General features: G+C 37.5%; 1 protein-coding gene and 1 pseudogene across 2 annotated transcripts; one reads left to right on the top strand and one right to left on the bottom strand.

The window, feature by feature from the left end:
- Nucleotides 1-1405: 1405 nt before the first annotated feature.
- LOC122656655 lies at nucleotides 1406-3094 on the bottom strand (annotated as a pseudogene).
- Nucleotides 3095-8052: 4958 nt separating this feature from the next.
- On the top strand, nucleotides 8053-19700 carry LOC122656628 (probable LRR receptor-like serine/threonine-protein kinase At5g10290). 2 transcript variants are annotated; one of them, XM_043851238.1, is made up of 11 exons: nucleotides 8054-8289; nucleotides 9296-9431; nucleotides 9618-9689; nucleotides 11684-11827; nucleotides 11942-12013; nucleotides 12212-12277; nucleotides 12427-12497; nucleotides 12660-12803; nucleotides 13635-13976; nucleotides 18627-19018; nucleotides 19318-19700. In XM_043851238.1, the coding sequence occupies exons 1-11, from the start codon at nucleotides 8223-8225 to the stop codon at nucleotides 19630-19632; spliced, it is 1821 nt and encodes a 606-aa protein (XP_043707173.1). In that variant the 5' UTR covers nucleotides 8054-8222; the 3' UTR covers nucleotides 19633-19700. The 2 variants fall into 2 exon arrangements, with proteins under 2 accessions (XP_043707181.1, XP_043707173.1); XM_043851246.1 differs by lacking the exon at nucleotides 12660-12803 and having other exon boundaries at nucleotides 8053-8289.
- The last annotated feature ends 215 nt before the right edge of the window (nucleotides 19701-19915 follow it).

The raw sequence follows: 19915 nt of genomic DNA on the forward strand, positions 1-19915 counted from the left end.
AAGAAGCTACCAAATATTTGTTTTGGGGGAACCGTAACGAGAAGAATGGTTTTTTTTTATAAAACCGTAACGAGAAGAACCTTTTTGGTCTTTTTGGCCTTTTTGAAGAGAGAAGGGAAAGTCCCAGATGCAATTTTCAAAAATTGCTTTTTGGTAGCTTCCAAGTTCTAAGCAGTATGGTCAAAAAAATTTTGGGGAGACAAAGTCAAAGTGTCATTCAATAGAGACTTTGAGGAATTAGGAATGCCCAGTAAAAAAAAAAAAAAAAACGGGTTGAAGCTTATTTTGGTTGTGGTTGATTCCAGTTGGATCCCGAATCGAAATCCATAGAATCGGATTCTGTTGCCAATTCCAATCTGACATCTTGATTTGATTCCAATTATTAATGGTAGAAACTCGGGACACACCACACACGTGCCTGGGCTTTACTTTTGAGGGTCCATTAAAGTTGACAAAGATTGAGTTTAACCTGGCCAATCCTAGGTTAGCAACCAAAGCACGGAAGCCAGGCAATTGGATTCCAATTCGAAGAGTTAAGCCATCAATTTGATTATTCTCCTGATTTTGTGAACGTTGTCTATATTATTATTTATTCAAAGTCAAACTTTAAGATCAATATGATATACACATGTGCTGTTATAAAGTCTAAAAATATTTTGATCAGTGAACAAAATGTGGACTCAATAAGAATGTTTTAAAAATCGAAAAAAAATGTCCAAAGTCTATCAAAAAATCAGATTACTAAGTCACCAATTCACATAATAATAGAAAATTAAAAAAGAAGATTAAGCATGAAGGAAACATTTTAAGGAAACAAGTGAAGGGAGCTTAGAAGAGTTTATAATTTTTTTTTGTTGGTTAAGCTAAGGGGTTCAAGTTTCATGGCTCATTTTATGTCATGTGATTATATCATTGGCATATATACTAACTATTGGATAGATAGAGAACCTCCTTAAACGCCACGAATTGATATCCTCTACTTCCGCCTGTCCCTACTTCTGTGTGTGTCCTACACACAATGAGGCATGCAAAGACCGCCTTAACCCTGCTCGGACAGGGGTAAGGCGGTCTTTGCGCGTCCCATTGTGTGTAGGGTGCAGACGAAAATAAGGGTAGATGGAAGTAGAGGATCCGGACTCTATAGGCCACGTATCAATTTTTGTGTCATCATCTAAAACATACACCCACCTTGTGTGGGGCCTTCCCTTTGGTATGTTCAGATTCTATTAAAATTGTCATAAAAAAATGGTTGCAATAATTTCTTGTATTTCTGGAACTTAGTAATGGAAGAAAGACACCAAAATGTATTAGATACAGGATGAAATTAATAAGCACAAATAGTAACTAGTAAAATATTAAATGTATGTCTCACTTATTTCTTTCCTAATGATAGTTTATCTAACTTTCGAGTTTTGATCTGTCCATTATCCTCAATTTACATTCTAGATTGCACAATCCCCACTTTGTGCCCATCTTCCAAGTCCCTTCTAATGCCTCTGCAGGTAAAGGGCAATACTTCCCCCAATTGGTGTTTATTAATTTATCTGAGTAGTAGGTGCAGCATTGTCCTTCCATGGCTTCTACTGCACTGCATATAGACATACTAAAGCAGTTTAGCAAAACAATCCTTACTTTACTTTGTCCTGAATTTTTTTAGCTTTAAACAGCTTCCAATCCTAAAGAAGCTCCAAAATCACCATTTCTTCTTGGGTCCAGCTTTCTCTCTAACCAAAAGAAGACTTTAGTCCTCCTTGTTTCCATTAATTTGAGGAGGGGGAAGAAGAGAATCAGCAAGGAAGGATTTCAAGTGGTTGTAGAATTCCTTAGGCTTCTCCATATTCAAAGCATGACCAGCATTATTTATCACTAGCAGTTGAGCATTCTCCCCTATGTGACTACACAAACAACATTTCAATAAGATCAAATGGAACCAATAAGTAGTAAATGAAATATAAGAAACAATAACTACAAGTAGATGATCAACTTTATTATTACCTTTTAAGCCTGTGCCCCAATTCCAATGGGAATATTTGATCTTGCTCTCCCCATGCTATTAGAGTTGGCTGAACCCATTAACAAAACCAACCATTTAATCAGAAGAGAAAGAAGGATCACAAGAAGAAGAAAGAAGAAATCTAAGCATTAATGAGAGTAAGGTGGACCTGAATGATCTTTGGAAGATCAGAAAATTTTCTATCTTTGATAAGGGCTTGAATCAACTGGCTCTTCTCCTTAACATGTTTTGTACACATAACCTGCAAGCCATGACATTACAGTAACCAATTGTTATCTCAAAAAGACCAACCTCAGGTATCTAATTAGATCATCTTTCAGAGATTGAAAGAGCTCATTTGAAGGGTACCAACATGGATGAAGTCACGAAGGAAGCAAGAGGGCATGGTCTTAGCAGGCTTGACGAAGGAGAACCTCAAGAGCTGTCTCAGCTTCTCAGGCGTCTGAGGCAACAAAATGCTCGCAGCTTCATCTAAGCTGGACACCACAAACAGACCTTCCTTCAAGTCCTTCTCCTCCAAGCACACCCCGGCACAGCATAGCACCACCCTCTCCACCGCATCAGGGAACTGAGCCGCCATGCTGTACCCAACAAATCCACCGTAGCTGATCCCAACAAGGCTTAACTTGCACAACCCGTGCGCTTCCATCACTTTCATCACGCATTGAGCCTGGAACGACTCGGTGCGTTCAGGACGAGTAGTGAACGAGTCACCGAAGAAGAGAAGGTCTGGAACGTAGATGTTGAAGTGGGTTTTGAAGGGTCGGAGGACATCGCTTCACTGCCACATTGCGTTCGATCCGAAGCCATGGATCAGAAGCAGAGTGGGTTTGTTCTGTTTGTGCGTTTTGGGTACCCAACAATGCATGATGGTGCCGTCACCCAGGTCCGTCATTGTCGATCTCAGGCCAGCCTTCGTGAAGATGTAGCGGTAAAACCAGTTCCTCGAGGCGGTGAAACTGAAACACTTGGCCATGAGTGACAGAGTGAGAGAGAACAGAGATTGAATCAAACAATTAATACAATGAAGAATCCAATATAGATAAGATAATAACAATTCTGCTCTTCCCATTTCAATGATCAATTTTGTTTGGTAAAACCCTTGATGGCATTGGATGGGAGATTCTGGGAATTCACCATGGAATCCGATGATCTGAGAGGAAAAAGAAAATAGTAATAAAATCTAATAGATACATAAACAGAAGGAATCAGAGAGTTGGAAGAGTTAACTGAAAACACCTGGAACTTCTCGCCTTTTTGTATGGGTGGGGGATCTCTTCAGAATCGATGGGCATATAGAGAATAAAAATAAAAATTAGAGATTAAATCCCATGTCTTCCAGTAAAAGCCAGTGATTTTGAATTTTTTATTTTCAGTTTTTCCTTTTAGATCAAATTTCCCATTTTATTATTGGTTTACTTTACTCTGTAATTTTTTGAGTTTGTTCTGTTATATGTGGAGGACCTAGGGAGGTAGATTGGAAGGTCACCAATGAACGGTGCACCGTGCACCAGACCAACCTTATTAACTAACCGGAAATTTCGGCATCAAACCAGAAGAAAGAAAGGAAAGCAAAATAAATACTACCAAGCTATATGCCCATATCTGGGAAAAGTTGAATAAATACTTCCAAGAACTTTTCCCCTTTGTTAATTAAGTATTTTATTTCAATCTAGTAGGCCAAGTTCTAGAATTGAACCATATGAATGTTGTAGTTGAATTTCATGTAATGTAGAAGTTGCTTGTCTTAATTGGCTGTAACAGTGGAGACATCCAATATAAAAATAAAACTAGAACTATAAATTCTCAAATTCTACAGTTGAAAGATCTGATAAAGAACAAGTTCTCACATAATTGATCACCGCCAGTCTGGGGATCCTTGTTTCTTAAAGTAACACTGGGGTATATTTTCTGTTAGTCGTTTTTTATGTTAAGGGAAAGTGTTCTCTATCTAGGAGTGTGGTTCTTGCACATATGCAGGGCCAATGGGAGAACACACAGAGCATCAAGTGGGTCATCATTTTTATATTTTCACATTTCATGTATCTAGGTGCAGGATATACACTCTTGGATATAGTTATTTTTTCTCTTATTTTATTTTCTCATTCTTTTTTTTTTTTTTTTAATAGAATGGCACAATAGAATGACTCAAGAGCCCTAGCCTTGATCCAAAGTTTTTTTAAAGAAATTTCAATATATATAGGGCAAGAGGTTGATGTCTAGACGCGTAATCCCTATACCAACGCAAGGGTCAGTAAGAACACACACAACAACATCAACATGGGTGGGATTTTTAATTTCATGGAAGATGGAGCAGTAAATTCACCCGCTTTTGTGTCAATGCGAAGGGGCCACATATCCATATAGTGTTTTTTCCCCATATATTTTATGGCACAAGGATGCAGAACAAAAAAAAGGAACATCGTTTATTGCATATGATTTATTGTCTCAAATTTCAATGCTTATGTCAGCCCATTTCTTAAGAGATATTGTGCATGCAAGGTGATTTATAATGTGAGCACTACACACTTCACTATTTGCTGTATTGCAGTAAATGGGCTAGTCCATGTGATAGAGGACAAAGAAGACATTTCATTGGTACAGATTTAGCTTAAAATGAGTACATGAATGCTTTAGCTTAAAATGAGTACATGAATGAAGTAGGTAGAAGTACAAAAAGATGCCATTTTGCATTTTATATTCATCTCTATTTGAGACATATAATGGAGAGAGAGAGAGAGAGATAGAGAGAAGAGAGAGAGAGAGAGCTTTCTCCACCTTTACCTCCAGGTTTGCCATTGGATCACAATCTTCAGGGCCTTCTTGTTCTTTCTATCCACCATTGCCACCATAGACGATACAACACCAACCTTCTCGATGAGTCTCTCTCTCACAAATTATAAAATATTTTTCTTCTCCATTTTTTTTTATCAGTTTTTAAGATAAAAAAGAAAAAAATGAATTTGAGAAAAAAGATAGACAAATAAAATAATCATTGTGTCATCATGATTTTCGTCTCATTATGTTTTTTTTTTTTTAACATCCAAACATAGCTTAAGTTCCTGCTTAACCTATATACATTTCAGTCCAATATGACTTTTCCAAGTATCAGAACAATGACACATTTTTTTTAATTCAGAGGAGAGTTGAGCCCATTGACGTTTTGCTAACAGTTCTCTTCCACTGTTTTAGACTTGTATTAGCACATGTTACACAACCTCTTTCCCCCTCTCTTTCTTCGTCAATCATAATTAAAAAAAAAGGATAATTTACATATATCATCTTTGAGATTTGATAAAAAGATAATTTTATTCTCTAATTTTGAAAAATTCTGTGTGCCCCTGAGGTTTACAAACAATAACAAATAAGCCCATTTCGTCAGTTGATGACTAATCATGTTAAAAATATAATATAAAATGACAAAATTACCCTTAAAAAAAAAACAAAAAAAAAAACCTGCAACTCATCTCCCCCAAATCGATTGGGGGAAGATGAGTTGCAAGTGAGAATTCAAAGCTTCTTCTCCTCTCCCACCATTCTTCTCCACCTCCTTCTTCACAGCTTCGGAGCACAACCGACATATCCACTAGCCAGAGAACTTGTCTGGTTGCATTGGTTGCAGAAAGTAGGTTGTCTTCTCACGCTTAATATGGATATACATAGCCTGCAATGAACACAAATTTAAAGGTTACATGGCGTTGAGAATCCATTAGAAAAAAGAAAACCGTAATAAGAATGATAAATTATAAACATACCATTTGGAGATTTCTCTATGAGGTAGAAATGAATCTGACAAACCCCAAAAGAGCTTGTTAATGAAGATTTTCCCCAAATGGATTATCAAGCAACTATACATACGAAGGGAGGTGGGCAAGAAAAGTGAAAACGAAGAATCAGAAGACCGGAATTACAATAAAAAACACTAATTCGAACCGAAAACTAAGAACAACAGAGAAATCGAATTATACTACATTGAAACATAAACTTGGAATGGGATATTTTTCCCGCCCATATGCCATATTTATGACTAGAAAGAACCTTAAGGCTCCCCAACCATTCAACGCTAGGGTGGGTGGATGGGGGTTACGAAAACGGGACTGATTGTGCGCTATTCCAATAGACAAAACTGAAAAGTGAAAAAGCAGTCGTAATTCCAGCAAACTCCCACTCCATAGAAGAAACCCTAGTTAGTATTTAGTACCCGATCTTGAGCTCAGAGATCCCATCTTTGAATGCTTTGAAGTACCTTTTATTTTTACTCAATCCGTTGACAAGCTCAAAAGTTTCAGGTAAACATCACTGCACCGAGTCTCCTTCCTTTTGACAAATGTTCTTAGTGCTAACTACTTTTTTTAATTCTTTAAATTCTGATGCAACTTTTCTGATTCTCGGCGTTTAGTTTAGTTTCGCAGCTTTCATAAATCTATACTCTGTCTAAATTAAGAACATTCCAAGTGTTCAAGGATTTTCAGAACTCATCTTCCCCAACTCGTTAGGGGAAGATTTGGGGAAGATGAGTTGCAGGGGTTTTTTTTTTTGTAAAGATAATTTTGTTATTTTATATTATATTTTTAATACTGTCATGAAGTGACGGAATAAGCTTATTTCTTACTGTTTGTAAATCTCAGGATACGTAGAATTTTTCACAGTTGAGGGGTAAAATTATCCTTTCATCAAACCTCAGGATAGTATATATAAATTAACAAAAAAAAAAAAAAACAAAAAAACCCAACCGATCCTCAATTTTTTCACAAAACTCTGGTCAAAGGGCATAAAGGGCATATCTGTAATTAAAAGCATAAGTGGGAGACGTCAGGCAGTGTTTTTTCCTTTATTTATTTAATAACGGGATCCGGTAGATTTGCTAGGCCATCACTGATGTCTGATTGACTGCCAGCAGCATAAGCGTTATTTTCACTTTCTCCTGGTACCTATTTTTATCTCTCTCTCTCTAGTCTCTACTCTCTATCCATTATAGCGAGTAGAGTTATTTTCTTTATAATTCATAGTAGTGGTGTAGTTGCAGAAACAGAAGAGGAAGAAATGGCTTCCTCTATCTACTGTGTGTATCTGGCTGGATTGGTGCACATGAATGTAGTAAATTCAGTGAGAAAATCTGACTCTTCACTGTGAGAGAAAGCTTCTCTTTTTCCACATATTCTTACCATCTGTCCTCCGTGGTATCTTTCCTTTTTCTATTTCATTCCTTTTGCTTCTGCTCTTTATGTTCTTGCTCCGTTTTTTTTGTCCCTTTTCGTTTTCTTGTTTGATTAGCAGTTTATTTCAACGGATCGTATTCGTGTTATTCAGGATTTTGATTTTACAGTGATCGAATTTTTTGTGTATGCTTGTCTTAGATGCTCTACATGTCCAATCCAGCTAGGAGAGTATTTCTGCAAATCTTTAGAGTTCTTTTTTCCTTTTCCCCCTTTCTGGATTGTGGACAAAGTGGGTGATGGCGGAGCCCCCTTTTATTGAATGAACCCAGAAAATCTGAGTGCCTGTTGAAGCAGAAACGTTTTGAACGAATTTTCTCTGCCTGTGCTTTCTTCTTCGTCTTCTCTCTTTTATTTTGGGGGGAGGGTGTTTGGTGTTACTTTGCTTTACATTATGTTATGGAATCAGTACTCTTGTGTAATATGGTAGACTTATGAATCATTTCTGTGGATATGTTTCTTCTAGATTGATGTCCTCCATTTTTATTTGGTAGGCTACAGTTGTACAAAAATATATTCCATTGTGCTGGTTACTCTTATTCCTTTTAACCTTTACAGTTTTTATGCTTGCCCCTATTAGTGGTAGTTGATTGTGTGTTTGTAGCTATTGATGTAGAAACTAGATACAAAATAGTAGGCAGTATATTTGGGCCACTAGGTGGACCTATAAAAGACTATTGTCTTCAACTTGAGATATTCGAATCAGCATACCCAGCGTGAAAGTAAATACTAAACAAGTTAATTTCTCCGACATTTCTTTGGCAACTTGCTCATTGTCCTGCTGTTTTCCATGACTATGTTATGCAGTTGAATTTGAGACATTCTATATGAGGACTTTGTTGGCTAAGTCTATATTTTTTGCTGTGGAATTGTTTTAGATGGTAGGTTTATCATCTGATATTAGCTTGTTTTTACAGAATGGGACTTAATCAGGAGTGCACTAGAGTTCCAGTAATTCTTTGCGATGATCCTTGGAAGTGATATCTTTAAAGATGGGGTTGATATATGCTGTTCTTATGTTTATTTCTCTGCATTCTTTTGTTGCCTCCGATTATCAAGGTACAAGGAGGTGCTCTGCTGGACATATTACTGTGTAATGAAAACTATAATAATCAGGGGTAGAAATTCTTCCTCTTTATGAAATGTTTTACTTCTACAGTAAGCTCATCTTCGATGACGCCTTCTAATGATTCTTAATGTTCTCGTTGGCGTGTCCTCCTTGTAGGTTCATTGAGCATCCACAGCTGAGCCAACATGGACTTTCTCCCTTTTAAATGAATGTATAATGATTTTTCAAAGGTCAAGACACATAAAATCTCAGTTTATCACACCAAGAAATCAAGCCTAAGTAGAATCCAACAACACACCATTGCTAGAGCATGGGTCCTTGAGAACAAAATTTTCATTACTGTTGGTTTGAATAAGAATAGGTGCCTGGAAACCATGGATACCGATCTTAGGTTTGTAGTTTCGCAAACATAAGTTGGAAAATTGAAACAATTCTTGTCTTTAGTTTGAGAACTTGCAAAAGTGGCAAGTCAAGCATGGTACTATTTTCATAACAACATTTTGGAAGACATAATTCTTGCAGAAAACATCCTCAACCAAAGGGCTTGAAACGGCCTTAATTAAAGTGTCTTGTTTTTTTTTCTAATATCTTGGACTTGCCATCTGCTACTTGTTCTCCTACTATTTGTCAACCTGATAATTTCATTATGCAAGAAAAAGAGAAGCATTCAGTCTGTGCCTTTATGCTGTGACATTTTACAGATTTATACTTCTAAAATCTACAAGTAAAGGGAAATTCACAAAGGTCATTGTTACAATGTAACTAAAAAGTGGATTGGTAGAAGCATCCATCATTCTGTGAATCTTTCTGACAGCACAACTATTTATGCGTGTTCTTCAAAAAATGGAATGGTCTCTCTCGAACATCACTCAAGTTCTTTTATGTTTCTTATTAGATCCATAGCTCAGATCGAAAGTGATTGATCCTAAATTTTGATTCAGGAGATGTACTTTGTGCTTTGAGGACTTCACTGATTGATCCTAAATTTTGATTCAGGAGATGCGCTTTATGCTTTGAGGACTTCACTGAATGCTTTGCCTTCTCAGCTCTCTGATTGGAACCAAAATCAAGTTAGTCCATGTGCTTGGTCCAATGTTAAGTGTGACTCTATTAATGTCAATGTCATTTCTGTGTAAGTCATCCATTGATGTTTCTTCAAGGAAATTTATAGTTTGATGTATCTTCTCCCCTTCTTGTTGATCATTTGCATACATTACTATCTGCGATACTAACATTTTACGTATTCAAGTATTTAACCTGAATATTTTTATCTTGTGTCTAATATGTTTTTTATTTTTGCTTTTCTACTTGTTTGCAGAACATTGACATCCATGGGATTTTCTGGAACCTTGTCTCCAAAAATTGGGGTTTTGAAGAGTCTCAGTACCCTGTATGTATGAAGGATGATATAATTTTCATTTTTTCCATGAGAAAAGAATAGTGAAAAAATAAGGGAAATGTATCAAGGCATAAGAATCCCAATCTCTTAAGCATTTATTTTTAACTACCATATTGCAACTTGATTTGCTTCTTTTCAAGTTGCGATGGGCATTGCTAGGTTGGGCAGGCTGGGTGTACCTTGAGCCCAACTGAAGGTGAAGGATGGCAACGGCCAAGCAAAATGAAACGTGACTTTTGGTTTTAGGTTTCCAGGACTGAACACAACCAGGCAAAATATTTCTAGTCTGCACCTAAGCTCAGGTTTTCTGGGGTTGGGTCAATCTTGAAGAGGTTTTTTGGGTTTGATTTTAGGCTAGAATACATATTATATTTATATATGGGTAGATGGAGGTGGGCCCTTGTGACCATAGTTCAAAAACTCGTCTTGACTCAATGTCTCGACTCGGTCGAGACAACCGAGATCTCAAAATCTCGCCAAACTCTCGGCGAGTTTATGCCTTTTTTTTTTGGTTTTGGTATGATGTTTCGGTGCACAAATGGCCCCAGTTGGCTCCTTTAAAGAAAGCTTGTTTTAGGCTTAATAAACATATTTAAATCTTCAAATGGTAAAAAAAAACACCCAATTTGGTGTTTTAGATTCGCACCCTTGGTTGGCAGTAATCGTCAAACCCTTAATGTAAAATTGCCTATTCTACAAATTGTTTGAGTACTATGAGACATAATTGGCAAGTAAAACAAGTAATTTATGCAATAATGAATGAAGACACATATTATTGAATAAGTATTTAAAAAATAGTTAAAGACTTAAAGTTTCTACTACAAACTCCTCCACGTGAAGTGTTCACAATGCATATTACATAGGCACCCAACAATGAACAATATAGTAGTCATGGACACCCTACTTCACTAGTCTTCCATGTCCCAACTCCCAACAATACAATCGATCTCTTTGTAGGATGTGGCATTGTGGCAACCCCTAGTAGTGTGTCTCAATTGTATTGAGTGATGATGTGGCCAAAAAGTCAAGAAACAAGGTTTTTCCCCTTCTCTGTTGGGTTACTTCGAAATTTTGATGTGTGCTTTCAAGTTGGTGCTTTTTTATAATATAGAATGTAGCAGTTTTCCGAAATTTCGGCAAGACAGTACAAAGTACCGAAATCTCGCCGAAATTTCGGTCGACATATTCGAGTTTGTGCATATTTTGTGTCTCGTATGTTAACTCGTCTCGAGAAGCTCAAGATTCTCGAGTTTTCCGAGATTTTAGAAGAATGCTTGTGACTGTGGACGTGACACCCATATCACTCTTGAAATTTTGACTCCAAGAAAGTTGATAAAGAGCTACGGAAATGCCATTATATTCTACTGTATATTTCATAATTTTATGAAGTTTTACGCTGATGTTTGATCCATTTCCCTACTCATTAGGGCTGAAACTTGACCAGTGAGTTGGGTGCTGCATTCTCTCTCAAGTCACACCCATCTCACACATATAACTCTGTCTCCCACGTCTGGAGGGTTGACAGTTGGGTAAACTGTTTAAGTTCACCTGCATGGTCAAAATTAATATTTTCTCCATACGCATGGGTATGTTTCAAGGTGAGTTCAGGATACCCAAGACCTCAACTCGAGCCCATCCAAAGTGATCTTGGCTTTTGATATCTCAACCTGAGCCCATCACAAATCCAGGGCACCTGTGTGTATGTGTGCATGCAATATCTTTGGGTTGGGATTTGGCGGGTTGAGTAAAATGTCCCTATGGCCCACTTCTAAGTTTACATGAGCAGTTATTGGTGTCGTTGTGAGTTGCGACAATAAAAAACTAAATCTGTGATAATTGCATAAATGTATGGTCCTGGAGTAGTAATTGCAACATGGTAAATTTGTATTCATAAGAGAATTTTATCTCTCTCTCTCTCTCTCACTCTCTCTCTGAGTGACTAGTTATACATTATCTTATACTTATCAGATGAATTAATTGTGCAGTTCATTGCAAGGTAATGGCATAACTGGTGGGATACCAGAGGAATTTGGAAATTTATCAAGTTTGACAAGCTTGAAATTGGAAAACAACCGTTTGACTGGACAAATTCCATCTACCCTTGGCAATCTTAAAAAGCTTCAGTTCTTGTATGTCACAGTTTCTGCATTTCTTTTTCTTTAAGTTTCTTTCCTGGAACCTTTTAATATCTATATGAGGCTTTTTCTGATGTAAAAATTGCCATGTTCTGGATTATGTTGTAGGATTTTGAGCCAAAACAATCTCAATGGAAGTATCCCTGAGTCAATTGTGGGTCTTCCAAAAACAATCAGCCTGTAAGTGATCTTACTTTTCTTTTTCTTCTCCTTTATATGAAGAATCTTGCATCTATGACATGAATTTAAGGGGGGGGGGGGGGGGCACTTATTGCATGTTAAGTTGTGTGCTCAAGTTTGAATTCGTGGAACTTATTAGTTGTTTGTTAGACATCTTTATGAAGTATTTGACAGTATGAAATGGAAACCTGTTGACAGTCAGCTGGATTCCAATGATCTTAGCGGTCAGGTTCCTGAGCAGTTATTCGAAGTTCAAACATACAAGTATGAACAATATCTTTTATGAGATAACTCATAATGCAGGCAGTAAGCACATCACACGTGATTAATGTCACTTATCTCATACTGTAACGTTGATTCTTTTTTCTTTTGTTTTCATGCATATTAACAACTTGTTTGATTTTATTTTTTAGTTTTACAGGAAACCACTTGAATTGTGGTGTAAATATCTCACATCCATGTGAATCTGACAGTGATGATACGGGTAATGAGATTAGTTATTTTATAAATGTATTTTTAAAATGTTTTAAAAAAAATAAAATTAAAATAATGGTTTTTAAAATATGATTTTTACCAGTTATAGTCTTTTTGCCCCTCCTTTTCGTCCTTTGGTAGATTGTGCCCACATATTTTTCTTTCTTTATAGATGCCTCCAAGAAGTCAAAGCTTGGAATTACTTTTGGAATTATTGGAGCAGTAATAGGTCTTCTCCTCCTTGGAGGCTTTCTGTTTCTTGTGTGGAAGAGTAGGCACAAGGGGTACAGACGCGATGTCTTTATCGATGTTTCAGGTTTGTTTTTATTTTTAGTTTGATGAGCCAATGTTCTGGCTAATATCTGTTGATACACTTCATGCATTATGCATTGAAGACTTTTATCCATTCTAAACTTCCTTTCTTCTTGCTAAATTTATGTATAGTATCTTGCATTTTCAAACCTGATAATATGACAGTGTATATTTAATCTACATGCCAACATGTCTGTTGGATTATGGTTTGTCTCATGATTGAGCCATTCTTTTGTGCAACTGAAGGGAAAAGAGAACCAATGTTCTGGCTAATATCTGTTGATATACTTCATGCATTATGCATTAAGACTTTTATCCATGATAAACTTCCTTTCTTCTTGCTAAATTTATGTATAGTATCTTGCATTTTCAAACCTGATAATATGACAGTGTACATTTAATCTACATGCCAACATGTCTGTTGGATGATGGTTTGTCTCATGATTGAGCCCTTCTTTTGTGCAACTGAAGGGAAAAGAGAACCTAGTAACTATAGGTTGTTTGGAGGTATGGATATATAATCAAGGAATTGTTTCCAGTCTTGGTTATTACAGATGAGTCATAGTCATTGTTAAAATATTAAACATCTTATTCTCAATAAATTATCTGCAAAGAAATCTGTATCATAGTTGTCAAGGTGTTGCCTAGGCGCCACCTAGGTGTCCAGTCCCCCTCCAATGCCTTGGGTCGCCTAGTCACCTTGACAACTATGATCCGTATATTGCTGGTGGTTTGAGGATCACTAAATGATCCTTAAAGCATATAAAATCTTCTCTTAACTTTTACTGTTGTATGAAAAGTGCTGATTCAGTCATTTTTCTTGTGGGATGCTCAGGGGAAGATGACCGACGAATTGAATTTGGTCAATTGAGAAGGTTTGCATGGAGAGAACTTCAACTGGCTACAGACAATTTCAGTGAGAGAAATGTTCTTGGACAAGGTGGCTTTGGAAAAGTATATAAAGGGGTACTTGCTGATAATACAAAGATTGCTGTGAAGCGGCTGATTGATTGTGCAAGTCCGGGGGGAGAGGCAGCTTTTCTATGTGAAGTTGAGATGATAAGTGTAGCTGTTCACAGGAATCTGTTACGGCTTATTGGGTTCTGTACAACCCCATCAGAACGGCTCTTAGTTTATCCATTTATGCAGAACCTAAGTGTTGCCTATCGTTTGCGAGGTATAGGCTCTCTGTTAATTGTTTGAACACTCTCTATTGATGTTTGAGCTGTTGATTCAATAACAATACAAGGAAATGGCAATTACTAAAAATAGTAACTAAAGATATAAAATCTCAAAGATATTGACAGCTATTGGAAGCTTCCTCTCTTCCATGCTGACTGTCCATATGGGGCCCACAAAAGATCTTTATGAACAGTACCACGCAAACAGTACCTTGTGAACAGTATAAAATTTTCTGTGCAACATCATATGGAAGAATGATATGATGGTTCACCCATTATGTATAAAATTTTCTAGGGGGATCTGGGTTTTCAATTATTTTAATAACAGACTAAATAATATTGTTGAAGAAAACAAAATTTTCAATGGTAGATGAAAAAAAAAAACTTGATGATTTTGTCTCTTAGCCTCTTAGTCTTTAGCTTTAACCTTTTATCTGATTGGCGCCTTTTGCTTCTTGGCATTTGTTATTTTTTTGGTGTCTCCAACCCTGCATTACATACCCTAAATTACTCAAATCGCAAATTTAAGCTATAAAAATTATCTAGTTTGTTACATTCACTTGCTTCTTTTTCTTAGGGATCACAAAATTGGTGCAATCTGGAAATCCTAACCCTATGTTAAGAAATTAGGGCAGATTGCGAAGGGTCTGCAAGACAGATAAAGCTAATTAGGAAGTAGAAACACTGATAATAGTCTGGATAAGTAACAGAACAGAGTGCAGATTTTGTTCCCCCCCCCCCCCCCCTCCCCTTTCTCAAAAGCTATTAAGCTACACATATATGAATAAATTAACAGTCTATTGCAGAAATAGCAAACTCAATCAATATATGCTAACAAATACTAATAGTTTCTTAAGTTGAATTCAAGAATGAAAAGGGTAATCAAGATCATTCCAGCACTCTCAGCATGAACATATACTATATAACAAGTTTATGCCAGTGAGAATGCAAATTGCAAAACAGCAAATAGACTAAAAAAGTTTGAAAACACTTTCAGAATTCAGACTTCAACCTATTGAACATTTGATACATTGTATCTGATTTCTGTGTCTTGGGGGGGGGGGGGGGGGATGACCGCCCTGCCCCCATGAAAGCGAAAGTCCTGCCCCCTGAGAAGCCAGCTCACACGCTCTCATTGGCTGCCGTACGCACGTGGCCCCTGTGCTCCCTCTATATATATACTGCTGGTACGATAGAACTATCTATTGTCCAGCTCTCTTCCCATCTTCTCTTCTTCTTCCTCTATAGATTCTGGTTTGTTTTTCTCTTTGACTTTGTTACACAACTCAACTCAGTTTTATCCCAACTAAATGGGGTCGGCTATATGGATCCTTTTTCTCCAATCAGCTATATTCAAAGCCATACTTGTTCCTAATCTTGAGTTTTTTTTTGGTGAAAATTGTTACTAATCCTATGTTATACCTGGCTTTAGCTCTTGCAGTTCCTTCAATCTTCTAGAGTCATTTTAGGCCTATCCTTGGCTCTTGTAGCTCCTTCAATCTAAATCAAATCACCCCTCTGTACAGTAGCATTTGAAGACCTCCGTTGCATATGTCTATGCCACCTCAAACAATTTTCTGGCAACTTATCATGTATTGGAGCTACTCCTATATTAGCTCTAATTTGTTCATTTCTTATTTTATCTTTTCTATTTTTACCACTCATCCATCTCAGCATCCTCATTTCAGCTATACCAAGTTTGTTTATATACTGTTTCTTACCGTCCAACATTCAGCTCCATACATCATTGCTGGTCTTATAACTGTCCTACAAAATTTTCCTTGAGTTTAAAGGAATACATCGATCACACAACACTCTGGATGCACCCTAGTCTAATTCTTTGTGCAACATCATCCTTTATTTGTCCTCCTTCATTTATGATTGAACCTAGCTACCTAAAGTTTTTAGTTAGTGCTATCTCCCTATCATCAATTTTCACCACCCCACTTTCAGTCATGTTGTTATTAAAACACCAAAATCTACTGGATTGATGGATCCGAAACTTGGGTTGAGTCACCCTTATAACCAGACTTAACTGTAGTAAAAAGATGTCAGATTTCTCAGCCCAATTACTGGGTGTGATAGAATCTGATATGTATTACCAGAAACAGAGCAGGGTAATGAAAAGTAAGTAACAACAGGAATTAAACTAGGGTTCAGTGACTGAACTGAAAAGGCTAAGATAACAGGGTATGGAATATGAAATTTGAGGTAAACTGAGCATAAATATGGAGATACGAGTAAAATGATGAACTCACAGAACCTAGCCTAGAAAATAGAGCATCGGCAGGGCAGTATTAGAGTGATGAACTCATTTGAATGGAGACCAGAACTGTAGTCTTTCCAAAACAAAACTAGAAGAAATTAAAGAAACTAGAAGGAAAAACCAGTGGCAATCCACTCACGATTTGAGTTGGGAATCCCCCTCAATTGGCACCCTGTAAATCCAGACAGCCAATGAATGCAGACAACAACTGGTATTGATCTGACATTGTTTTTACAACATTGATCGATCCTTATATGGGCTAATTACTATCACAACACTATACTTGCCTTATAATTTCTCAAACTCCCTTACCCAGAACTTCTTTTTTGATTCCCTAAGAAAAGCAGACTTCTTCCTCTCTTTCTCCCCTGATAATATAAAATCCCTAAATTACCCCTTATTCCTTCCCCTTCCATCCTTCCCGTAACACCCCTGAAATATCGTAGAGCCCCTGAAGAGAAGAAACTGAAATTGTCAGTGATGTCGCTTCTTTTCTTATTTGTGTTTTCCTTGGGTGACCACAACAATATTAGTCATTCAATGCAGGAATATTTCTGATATGAGTTGATTGCTTATTCAGAGGGGGAAGAGGGTCTACTGCTTTATTGCCATAAGCTTTTCTTTTTGAGGCTATTCAGAGTTGGCCTGGTTGGGGTTGGAGATGGAGGAGGTACCCATTAACGAGCTGGATAAGGACATCAATGATTCTTAGGCACACTGAGAGAGTAAATATAGGCCAAGTGTAGGGGAGTAATAGAAATTTCCCCTCCTTATATAGGTTCAGCCTTAGGCTGTGATACAAAACACCGAAACTTGCTAAAAACTGTTAAATTAAACCTATTCCAGTTTTTGGGACGCAGTGTACACAGTGGATACTTTCAGCCTTGCACAAAATATATCTCACCTATTCTCTTCTCACAAACCCTCTCTTCTCCTACTCTCTTTATAAAGGCTACACATTGGAATCAATAGAGGATATTGGACACGTAGAAATCCTTTTCATCATCCTCCCTCTCCCTATCTTTCACATGCATAGTTGCATGTGCACACCCACCCACACCCACCCACTTAGCTACACACAGTTCTTTAGCTTTTGTGTTTTTGGAATTCAATGCTTTCATTATGCTCCACTCTCATCCACTCTGGTTATTGTGAACTTGTGATCTCAAGATATTGAACGAGGAATCTCAATTAAATGAGATTCATCTTTCTCTTTTTATGGCCTTGACAATTGACAGAGCGTTTTTGCTGAGGTTTGGAATGTGCAGGTCAGGCCAAAAAGTTATGCTGCACCCTGTTCCACACTCTGGTTGCTGTGAACTTGTGATCTCAAGGTTTTGATGGAAGAATTTCCTTTGGATGGTTTTCCCTAACAAAGTTTTTTGGCTAAGAAAATGAAAAAATGAAAATGGTGAATTGCCTCTTTTCTCTTTTCTGCAAAAAGTCATTCACTATTGTCTCCCTCCAATTAATCAAGGTGTATTTCTTACCAGTCCAAGCTCAGATTCTGTGAACTTAGACTTTGTCCTAACCATGCTTAAAATAACAAACAATATATTTTCACTCAAATCACATATGCGTGCAGGGGTACATCCTTTGGCTATTATGGATGGTAGGCATATTTCACGTCATACTATGCAGAAACCCAGGAAAAAAAAGTCCCTTTGGCCACATCTCTTTTCAACATGTAGATCAGTTGTATTTTGGTGTTGGGTTACTGTCATGCAGTTGTAGTGCAAGACAATGGTGCCTGTCTTAAGAGGCAGGGGTGTGAGACAATTTGAAGCTCTTCTTCAACTTTGTGGGAGATGGTATTGCATAGAGATAATATTGCCTACATATAATTTGCTTTTACATCTGCTTATCTGCTCAACAAAGTAAACTAGAAATAAAACTGATATGGCAATATACAGTATTGCCAGCTGATCATGATGATCTCCAACAGGTTCACAATAGTCTTAGTATATAGTCTCAACTAGTAGAACTTAGTGTCTCTCACACATATATATATATATACTGGGGGGTCTGTATATATGTCGCTGCTTTTGTGTTTGTGTTGATGGGCTTAATTAGCTTCCAGATGTGATTTGTGATCTCAGTTAAGAAACGACTTGAGAACGGTTACTTACAAACCATGTCAAATTGAATAGGTCTGAAATCTGAGCACTTTGATTGTTCCAATAAGAGTAACCATGGAGACATTTTATTTTGAGTTGTGGCATGGATCATATTGACCTTTTCAAAAGTTTGTCTCAATCCCCTTGATTGATTATTAGCAAGCTCTTAAATAGTTATTGGAATAATTTTTTTTTTTGCTTATGAGTTTCAGCTGTGTTTTAGCTTATTTCTAGTAGCACTAACTTAGCTGAAGCTAATGCAGAGCTTAAGCCTGGAGAGCCAGTGTTAGATTGGCCCACTAGAAAGAAAGTGGCTTTAGGCACAGCTCGTGGGTTAGAGTACCTCCATGAACATTGCAATCCCAAGATTATTCATCGTGACGTTAAGGCTGCTAATGTATTACTAGATGAAGGTTTTGAAGCCGTGGTTGGGGACTTTGGCCTGGCAAAGTTGGTGGATGTAAGGAAGACTAATGTGACAACTCAAGTTCGTGGGACCATGGGCCACATAGCACCTGAATACTTATCTACTGGAAGGTCATCTGAGAGGACCGATGTTTTTGGTTATGGGATTATGCTTCTAGAACTTGTAACAGGACAGCGTGCAATTGATTTTTCCCGATTGGAAGAAGATGATGTCTTACTGCTTGACTATGTGAGATTACTTGACCTGACAAGCTTCTTCATTATGTTATATGCATTAATAATTTCTTCAGCTTGGATTAGGAGTATGGTCTGAATAGGTATTATATATGTAGGTGTGCATAAGTAGGAATTTGGGTGCTGAAGTTTCATTATTTTGACGAGGGAAAACCAGGCAAAACAGCCTTACCATGTGTTTTGCCTGATTTAGAGCTCACAGTTTGCTTCCTCTATCAAGACATGCATGCAGACAAAACATTATAAATCATTTATTCTCTGATTGTTTAGTTTTTGCGTTTACTGCTGGTGAAGGTTAAGAAGCTGGAACGGGAGAAACAGTTAGATGCTATTGTAGACCGCAACCTAAACAGGAACTCTGATAGCCAAGAGGTGGAGATGATGATTCAAGTTGCCTTACTTTGTACTCAAGCATCACCTGAGGATCGGCCAACAATGGCAGAGGTGGTAAGGATGCTGGAAGGGGAAGGTTTAACTGAGAGGTGGGAAGAGTGGCTGCACGTTGAAGTTACTCGTAGACAAGAGAACGGGAGATTACAGAGGATATATGACTGGGGAGAAGACTCGATACACAACCAGGATGCAATTGAATTATCTGGCGGAAGATGAGGGAGTGGATCAATCTTCATTTTTCAGGGAAAACAATTGCCATTGCGACAGTTGGGGGTGGTGGTGGTCGTCTGCACCCCACACGAATGGTGATGCAGGGAACGGTATCATCCACATGACACACACGATCAGAGCAAGATAGAGAAAATAGTACTGTGGTGATAGCTCCAGGTTAGAGTGCTCTAACTTTTCAAGGTCGATACCACATTCAATTTATCAGAGCCTGCCACTGCAAGAACTTCAATTGATATGGCTCCTCACCAAATGTTTGATTTGTGTAGCT

Source organism: Telopea speciosissima, chromosome 1, assembly GCF_018873765.1.
Source record: "Telopea speciosissima isolate NSW1024214 ecotype Mountain lineage chromosome 1, Tspe_v1, whole genome shotgun sequence".
Lineage (NCBI taxonomy): Eukaryota > Viridiplantae > Streptophyta > Magnoliopsida > Proteales > Proteaceae > Telopea > Telopea speciosissima.